The 10166-nt window shown below is 38.8% G+C and overlaps 1 protein-coding gene across 1 annotated transcript in view; it reads left to right on the forward strand.

The window, feature by feature from the left end:
• LOC107583881 (zinc finger protein ZFPM1-like) overlaps window positions 1–1782 on the forward strand; it is an 86516-nt gene extending 84734 nt beyond the window's left edge. The window contains exons 8-9 of the mRNA XM_016270232.1: window positions 98–325; window positions 707–1782. Of these exons, the coding sequence (XP_016125718.1) occupies window positions 98–325; window positions 707–1782 (1304 nt within the window). The remainder of the gene's footprint in view (window positions 1–97; window positions 326–706) is intronic.
• The last annotated feature ends 8384 nt before the right edge of the window (window positions 1783–10166 follow it).

Consider the following 10166-nt stretch of genomic DNA (forward strand, 5'->3'; position numbering starts at 1 on the left):
AAATGGGCACGCTTGCAATAGTAGCAGTGTTATAGCGAATTATCTGTTATGTCTGATTTGTAAGTAAGTATGTCTTTGTCTCTTAATGTGTCTCCAGGAGAGCGTCCGTTTGTGTGTTTGATTTGCCTGTCGGCTTTCACCACTAAGGCGAACTGTGAGCGGCACTTGAAGGTTCACACAGACTCGCTGAATGGTGTGTGTCACGGCTGTGGTTTCATCTCCACAACGCAAGACATCCTGTATAGCCACCTGGTCACCAGTCACATGGTTTGCCAGCCTGGCTCTCACAGTGAGGTGTACTCACCCAAACCGCCTCTGGCTGCAGGTAACAGCTCTAATATCAGATCACAAACAAATCCAGTGCAAACTTAGTCTCAATGCTTCATATGATTTCTCAAGCATGTCAGTTTAGAAAAATTTATTTAGAAAGATTTATTTCAAAATAAGTGAATACATTTTATTCATACAACAGTTTGTTTAAATTATGTAAATAACTAAAATACATGTTTACACAGTATACTCGCACATACAATGCGGAGATATGAGACATTACTTCAAGGCTACATCCTGTCTCTAAAACTATGTCCGAACTATTCATCAGATCTGTTGACCTTTAAATAATATTTTAGACAAAAGTATTATTAATCATAAGATTTAAAGGAGTCGTCCTGTATCTGAATGTCTGTCATTTCTTTCTTTGTGACAGGCTTGAGTCCAGGAGACACTGGCATTGTTCTGAAATGTCAAGTGTGCGGCTACTCTGCTGACACACCTGCCCTACTCCAGCAGCATGTCCACACACACCTGGAAGTGAGGGTTCCGGCTGAGAGGAGCCCTGCACCTCGCCAGAGCAGTCCTCCTTCCTCTGAGCTTCCAGAGCTGCAAGAGACGGAGCCTGCTGCCTGCGTGCCCCGACCGGACTCCTCCAGTCCAGGAGCCAATGGGAGCTCAGCCTCTCAAGGCTGCAGTCCCCTCAACCAACTCAATATCAAAGAGGAGCCACGTTCAGACAATGAAAATGATGCAAAGGAAGAAGAGCAGGTGTGTAGTCCTGAAGGAAATGCTGTGAAGGCAAGCTCATTGCTGTCTACTTCACCTAAGAGCCCCACAGTGGTGGCGGTTAAGACGGAGCCAGCCAGTCCCACTCCAAGTTCCAGTCCCGTACACCCTGGAATGGGCGGTTCGGTTCTCCCTGGAGGTACAATGTTTCTACCACAGTACATGTTCAATTCCGAGGCTGCCATAATGCCACAAGCGTCTGAGATCCTGGCTAAGATGTCTGAGATGGTACACAGTAGGCTTAAACAGGGACAAGGACCAGCAGCTGGACAGCAGAGCCTCTACCCACCAGGTTCTCCTGCTAGCGTTCACAAAGGAACCACTTGCTTTGAATGTGACATCACCTTCAACAACATCAACAACTTCTATGTCCACAAGAGGCTTTACTGCTCCAGCAGGCATCAGCAAGGTGAGGCAGCAGGCCTGATGAAGGAAGGGGCGGTCACAGCAGCTGCTCCTCCTGCTGCTCATGCTGCTTCACCCCAGGCCAGACCGGTCAGCCGCGCGGCTTCGGCCTCTCCTAGCTACCCTGACCCTGCTCCAGGAGGCACGGCCTTAGAGCCCAAGTTAGTGGAGGTGAAAACTGAGGATCCAGGGCTGAAAGAGGCCACCTGCTCATCATCCTCGGAGGGAGAGGGACCTGGGGGAGGGCAGGCCAGTGAGGGTAGCCAAAGTCCTAGTGGCTCCGCTGAAGACCCATTTGGGGTTAATTCTGACCCCTAGTGGAGGTCTTTATAGAACCCAGTTTGCAGATTTTTGTCAATACACTGACTCGAGAGGGGGGAAAAAGGAGTGCAAAATGAGTAACCCAGTTGAAATTGGTGTCACCTGGTTACCAGTTCAAGATGAAAGTTTTTGAATGATAAAAAAAAAATGTGAAGAAACTATTTATATATCATCCTCATGCATTTCATGCAAGTTAAAAATACTACCTAGTTTCTTTTGAAAGAAATTTTTTTGTTTTCATACCGTCAAAAGGAACCATTTCAATCTTCAGTGTGGTGTTTTTCTTGGTTCTTGCAAATGAAAATTTGTCATATTTTAATTTTTTGCATTGATCATTGGGACTTGAGGAAATTCTGTAAGTGTTGGTCTAGTAAGGGAGAAGATGGCACACACTACACTGTCTCGGTATTTCATCATGGCTCCCAGACAGACATTTTCCATCAGATGGATGTTCATTACGGATTTAAGGACTGTCTTGGGGTTTTAGGGTTTGGATTCCGAACAGTGTAAGATGTTTGTTGTGTCTAGTCACCAGCTCACCTTGTCTCTTCCCGAACACAAAACTTTCACTGATTCAAATCCATAACCCTTTTGACCTGCAGAAAAGTGCCATGTGTACTCTAGACGAACCATCATGGACATGCAGAGAAAGGCATGTTGTTTTTATTTTTTTATTTTTAACCTTGAAATGAAGTATAGCATTGAATAGATTCATATCAGTGTCTTGCACACTGTTAAATGATGTTGAAGGCCACTGAAAGCAAGAGAATTTGAAACTGACTCATTGCTCGTAATGCTTCTTTCTTAAACTGGCAACCCAGTGTCGCTCTTGTCCTTTTCTCTTTCGCTCTGTTTCTCTCTCCCTTTTGATTTTGCATTCTCAATGATGAATCAGTGATGTTTTATGCTCCTCTACATGTGCGTGTATGTTGAAAAGAACAGCGTCATGCAATCTATCCTGTGCAGGCTACCTTGGCAAAGCCTTAACAAAGAATCTCGTCAATATGTCTGAAACAACGGGTCACAAAGCTCGTCACTCTCCGCCACTAAGTGGACTTTGTGTATGTTACCAGTGGTGTTTCCCATTTCCTGTGTTACAAAAAAGCAACCTCAGTTGTCTCTGCGGTAAGAACAGGAATACGCAGAACCACGTGCAAACGAGAACAGTTTAAATTTCTCTATGCTGTTGTGGGTTTGAAACGGTGCTGCACCCATCATGAACTCACACAGAGGCGTTTACAATTCCGTGGTTTTATCATTTAGCGAGTGTCGCAAGTCCAAAAGACCAGTGCTGAAAACCTGACCTTTCCAGATCCCTTTTCTATTGCACTGTGTTGTACAAAAATGCTGAATGTTTTAGTTTTAGAAGCTTTTTTGTATGTATTTATGTTTTTACAGCACTTTTCCTTGTCCAAACCTATCCCCGAAGGACTTACTCATGAATTTAGAACATTCTAAAACAAATGAAAGATAATTAAAATACTTTGTGAATAATTAAAAATGTTGATGGAAAAATAATGAATGTCAACCTTTTTCCTTGTTTTTTTTTTTGTTTTTGTTTTTTTCTCCAGCTACAAAAAGTTCCACTACACACTTGTCCAAACTATGCATGGGAAATAAAGAGTCCAGAAGGACATTCAAAGTGCAAGAGAACTTGTTGTACTCTTCTCTCTAAGTAGTTTGTAGACTGTGATGCAACACACATTCTGCTTTCTGGGAACTTCACATACCATTGTTTTTTTATGATGCGATTTATTCATTTTCCGTTTGCCACACAATGTTTGTATTGGCGGCGTATTTTGCTTTTATGTGTATGAGAACACTAATCAAAGGGATAGTTCACACAAAAAATTAAAAATGGGCCATTTACTAAAAACTCACGTGTCAATCAAACACTGCTTTTTTGTTTTGTGTTTAGTTTTTAGTTAAAATATTTATTTAAAAGAATATCCAGACTGCTTTTTCTAAAGTGGAGTTTTTTTTTTTACTGTCAAGTTTCACAAAAGCAAATAAAAGCCCATTACAAATCTTCTGAAACCATGTAATGTGTAGTGTTACACAAAGATATCTTCATGTGTAGAACAGACCAAAATTTGAGTCATTGTTAATTGACTATCTTGCTGTTTACTGTGCTTTTTTGTGTTTTTTTTAGAACTGGACAGTAGAAAAATCTCCATCCTCTTGAGTTGCATGGAAAAGAACAGCATATACATTCCAAAAATCAGCCCTTTATTTTTTTTCCAGCTTTGAGAGATCTTTCAAATACAGTTTTGTGCCTGCTAACAGGAAACGCATATCAGTGTTGAAATTATGTTCTGTTTTACACTACAGACATCTTACAAGCAAGTTCACGGCATTCACAGACTGAAGGTTGTTGTACAGTACAAGGTGAATTATTTCTCATTTCCCCCCACTCTTTGGCCATTATTGTGTTTGGTCATGCCTTCTTGATTTATAAAAGTATTGCTCACGCAGCCATTCCAGAGGCAGCATGCTTTTACAGCACACTCGCTAAACCCGAGCTGCAATTATCTGAATAAAGCAAAGCTTTCTTGACTTAAGTATCAAGGCTATTACGCCCCGCTCTTTAAAAAGACTGTTGGATGCCTGTACCTGTGGATTATTCGTTATTGTGACTTCATTGCCCACTCTTTAAACAAAAGTCTGAGAATAACATTTTTTATTATTTTTTTAAATCTGTTGAAATCTTAATTCAAGGTTCTGTGCTTTTATTTTGTTATCAGTTGAGCCCAGGGAAAAATCTCTGAGGTATTTTTATAATATGAAGTTGTTGGTGAAACTGTAGAGAAAGAAACAGTCATGATGTTTCACAAATAATAATCCATTTCTTTAAGATTTGAATAATGAATAATTTGTGTCCTAAGGCAGCCGAGGGCAATTTTACCTTTCAGTTTTCATGGTCAGAATGAATGATATTTAATGAAAAGGTTTTGTTGAATAGTATTTAAAATCCATTAGGTGTTCTAATGGGCATAATACATCACAAATTGTTAGAGGTAGATTGTTACATTTTCTACTTCTGCATAATGATGCACTGTTCCTGCTAGAATTGAGTTATTTAGCATATCCCTGACTTGCAGAGGTAGAGAGGTCACAAGACAAAAGCTCTACCATGCTACAGCATTAATGGAGCTAACAATAGTGTTCAAAGAGGAGCCGTCCTTGACTACTCTTCATTCACGGTAAAACCTTGCTCCTTAGAGCTTTATGAATGCACAAGGAGGCTTTATTGTTGGTAATCCAAATGTAGAATACAACCAAGTCTATCTCAAGGGTTAAAATGTTTTGTTCCCACCAGTCACTACCAGAAGTCAAGAGTAGCCCTTGTTAGCTAATGTCAGTCCGTAAAGTGATGCATGTACACTCTTAAAAACAGGTTCCAAAAGGGTTTTGCAGCAATGTCATAGAGGAATCATTTTGGGCTCCCCAAAGAAAATTTTAGTAAAAAGAACCATTTTCTTTACTGTGAAGAACATCTTAAAAATGAAAAGAACCTTTTTCCACTATAAAGAATCTTTTGTGTAATGGCAAGGTTCCATAGATGTTAAAGGCTCATCATGGGACCACATTAAAATCCTTTTTTTTTTTTAAAGAGTGAATGAGTATGAAATGTATATTGCACTCTGAAATGATTAATTCAACCATTTTCAACTGCATTTAAACAACTCATAAAACATACTGAACTTGATTCATTCAAGCATGTCTATAAAACAATAAAAAGGGTTAGAGAATCATGACCCAGAGGGTCTCCTCTTTAGCGACAATTACAAGAACCTGACATATTTTTCCTTGTACTTGTTTTTAAAAGCTCATTTAAGATTCAGTTAACGTATTCCCCATTAATCATAGTTTTGACCCATGTAGATCTCCCTTGGAACAGAGACAAAGAGTCTACACATAGAGTCTGTGCAAAATACACAAATCACTAAAGAAATATGAAAACAAAGCTCACCTGTAGTGCAAGAATGCAATTTAGCACAGCATGTAATAGTGATGATTATAATCAAGTGGCACATGTAATCAAGTGTATGTTCATGAAGGTCAGATTATCTTCAGGTGGTCATAATTCACTTTTAGTATCTGGCGGCGCTTTTTTGGACTTTTTTCCTCTTAGTCATCTGAATGCAGTAAAATGGCACAGCCTTTAGTGTGACAGCTGGCAATGCAGATAAAGTCAATGAATGCAATTTCAGATGCTGTATATTCTCGAGCAGGTTTCACATTTTCTGAATGGCTTTTCAATCATGTGTCGTGATGTTGTTGTACCTGTGCCTGCCACCTGTCTGTCTGTATGGGTTGAACCTTTCCAAAAAAAAAAAAAGACATTAAAATGGAGGTGCTGTTTTGAGTGGCCTTGGTAATAGCGATCCAAGTCAGATGGTCTATTATTCTGAAGTACCAAAGCGAATAGCTGTCCACTTTGGCATCCTCAATACACATCAAGTGTCAGATCTTCTGCAACCTGCTCTGGCCTTTGCTGAGCTCATATGTGAATATGCTTTGGCACCACTTTATTTCATCAGTGTTTTTCATTTTCATAATGATTCTTCTAGGGCTGACATCAATAGTGGAGATGAGCAGACATATCCTTGCCCATGGAAATGCTCTTCAACTTTTGTTACAGCATGGTTAATAAAAATAACAACAACAAAGATCAGAATTCAGCCTTTCTTGCACTTCTTCCCTGTTGATTTTCGCACTCATTCTCTAACCCTTCTAAGCTGGAAGTTTAGTGATAGGGTCAGTGACCTCTGTTTATTTACAGCGACTTGCACTACCTCTAATATTTTTTTCCTTCACTTTCCTTTTCACAGTAGCATGACACATCAGAGCGTGCACAGAAAAGCAGTGGAGAAATTGGGATGAGCATGTTTTGAACTTCAGTGGGGCGTGTAGATCTCTAAATAAAAGGTAAATTGTCCCACAATGTTGGGGAGCAACTAACTAAAAGTTGCAATGTGACAAACCTAACCACATTTTTCAACAGCATCACAGTAGGTCAGCTGTACTGAAAACACAGTAGCTTAGCGATTCCAGCAACAAGCTACCCTGATAGCACATGTACATCACAGAGACGTCTATTTAACATCTTCAAGACGTCTTTTTAGAGTGTTTGCTCATCTGCAATGCGTCTATAGGAGGTTTCCAGTTAGATGTCAAATAGATGTTTAGAAAATATCTTTAAGATGTTTATGATTTAGAATGTAAAACTGACATCTTAAAGACATCTATTAGATGTTTGTACACAGCTGATGCTTTCCAGATGAAGCAATCTTCAACAGACATCTTACAGACGTATAGTGTGCTATCTAGGTACTTGTCCAGTGAGTTGCAACCGTATAATGATGTTGTTTGTCACTGTAATTTGTACACTCTGTTTTGTCAAGCGAACTGAAGTAATAATTAAACAGGTTGTCCTAAAATATCTATGCTTGTTTAGCGCTGAACAGTCCGATTAATTTTAGTGAATCGGTTTGTTCGGACGATTCATTTGAATGAAGTGATTTAAAAAAGTGATGCCTCCACACAGGCCCGGACTGGCCATCGGGAGCACCGGGAGAATTCCCGGTGGCCTGGCGGCTGATTTGACCCGCTTTTTTTTTTTTTTGGTTATTATTATTGATAATATTTTATATGTATGCATTCTCAACGTACCAAAGTGATCATTTTCGTTTTTTTCATTCGTTAATAAATCGGTTAGTCTTCACTGTCAGCGGTGATGCGCTGGACTCGATGAAAGAGAAGAAGCGGCCAGAAGCAGCAGTGAAATGTAGCTACATCACTGACCTTTTCAGGGCTTCAAGTGCAGGTCAGTTTCATCTGTAAATACGCTAGATAGTTTTGTCTTTTTTAACGTAGTTGAGTATCAAACTGCTAGTATCTGTTAGGCCAGGGGTGCCCAATCCTGCTCCTGGCGATCGACTGTCCGAGAAGGGTCTGGCTGCAGACTTGCACTCTCAGACTTGCACTCTTGCACTCTCAGCCACTTGCGCTTCCGCAAGTGACGTCACTTGCAGTCTTTATTTTTTATTTTGTTCCATTTATTGATTATTTTTTTGTTTGAATCTCTCAACATTTATAACAGTAGCCAGGTGGTGAAGACAAGAAAAAAAAGAAACTAAATTACAATGTCACTTGCAATCGCCACATGCAGTCTCCGCTACCTGCGACATCACTTGCAATTAAGGCGGGACGATATGGCCAAAATTTATATCACGATATATTTCTTAATTTCGGTCGATATGATATAATTCCGATATCGATACGAACACTATTAAAAAAGCCTCATAAAAACGGCCAAGAGATGTCTGTACCTACAAACTTATTTTTTTGAAAAATTAATTTGCCAACTCTATGAAACCTACTCCTATAAAACTATATAATATTTTCGGAAATAAATGGCGCAAATAAATAAATGTTCACCTTTTATTGGTATTTAGCCTTCATACAAACAAGAAATGTGAAATCACTGTCAAATAAATAAACTCTACTGATTAATATTAATATTTTTTACTTCAAACTACAGGCTAACATACCAGTCAGACGTTTTTGAACAGTAAGATTTTTAATGTTTTTTAAAGAATTCTCTTCTGCTCACCAAGCCACAAAAACAGTAACATTTTGAAATATTTTTATGTTGCTGGAAATGGGTTTATTATTGAAAATGCAAACTGCTTGTCTGCCAGCAGGAGGCGCTGTGAGAGCGGTGGAACTAACGGGTTCTCCTTTAATGGCTGTAAACAAAGCAGCTCCGCTCATGAACGCTACTTTATCAGATAAAAATGCCATCTAAACTATTCTGAAGACAGTCGGTTCCCTTCAGAGACACACTCATATAAAACACCCGTGACGCGTTTTGATTTTGAAACGTGCAGTGCTCATGTTTATTCAACGAAGTCAAACGCCACAAATAAATCAATGTATGGGAAACACTGGTAATGTATATCGAAATATCGGAAATGTGTTTAAAAATCATATCACCGTTATTGAAAAAAATTATATCGCGATACATATTGATATTGAATTATTGTCCAGCCCGACTTGCAATCCACAGAAATCGTGCGTGTTGCCAATGGAGACAAGACGCTGTGGTGGTGATTTAATGATTAAAACTAATTTAGTACAATAACGTACAGGATCCTGCAAGAAAAAGACAAGACCCGCAAATCCTTGGCCACATAACAGCAGAATATGAACGCAATGCACAAAGTCTCGTTAAGCATTTTCCTCCCGTAGAAAAACAAACACTTAATATGATGGCTTAATGTATTAAGATGCTATTAAAATATCAAATTCAATATATAGTTTATTAAAATAATAATTATGTACATAGTATTTTCCTCCCATACCACAAAACGTGGCATAGATGGCCATGAACACAATACGCAAACTTTCACTTGTCCTCCTTGCCTGTACATAGTTATGTATATTTTAATAATGAAGAAGAGCATATTGAGTTTGGTCTTTATTATCATCTTAGTCCATTATGCCACATATACCACGTTTTGCGGTATGGGTGGAAAATACTATATACATATTCATTATTTTAATAAACTGTATATTGAATTTGATATTTTAAAAGCATCTTAATACATCAAGCCATATTAAGTGTTTATGTTTTTCTACTGGAGGAAAATGCTTAACGAGAGACTTTGTGCATAGACTTAAAATATTTCTTATCCTATCAGTGATAGAGGATAGAATATATAATACGTTTAATGATTTTTCCTTTTAAAGATTTTTTAAAATTATTTTAATGCTCTATAAGCATTTTTACAATAATTATGTAAAATTATACTGACAGTTCAGTACATATCAACTGATTCTGTGCATTCTTTTTTTTCTTTCTGATACACTTGAGGATGAGCTGAACAGGATTAGATGATTTATTATCCTATGACTCCATCCGGTGATCATCCTTAGTATTCGCGAATGAAAGTTTGCGCATTGTGTTCATGGCCATCTGCTTGCCTTGTAGTACATTAAATAATAACTATATATCGAATTTGATCTTTTAATTGCACTTAATGTATCTTAATACATTAAGCCATGTTAAGTGTTTATGTTTTTCTACAGGAGGAAAACGCTTAACAAGAGACTTTGCGCATTGCGTTCATATTCTGCTGTTCTGTGGCCACGGATTTGAGGGTCTTTGCGGGTATATCTGAGAGTGCAAGTCTGAGAGTGCAAGTCTGCAGCCAGACCCTGTTGGGACTGTCCTGCAAAGTTCAGCTCCAACCCTAATCAAACACACCTAAAGCAACTAATTAAGGTCTTCAGGACCACTTGAAAGTTAAAGGCAGGTGTGTTTAATTAGAGTTGGAGCTGAACTTTGCAGGACAGTCGATCGCCAGGAGCAG

Source organism: Sinocyclocheilus grahami, unplaced genomic scaffold, assembly GCF_001515645.1.
Source record: "Sinocyclocheilus grahami isolate Dianchi unplaced genomic scaffold, SAMN03320097.WGS_v1.1 scaffold55.1, whole genome shotgun sequence".
Classification (NCBI taxonomy): Eukaryota; Metazoa; Chordata; class Actinopteri; order Cypriniformes; family Cyprinidae; genus Sinocyclocheilus; species Sinocyclocheilus grahami.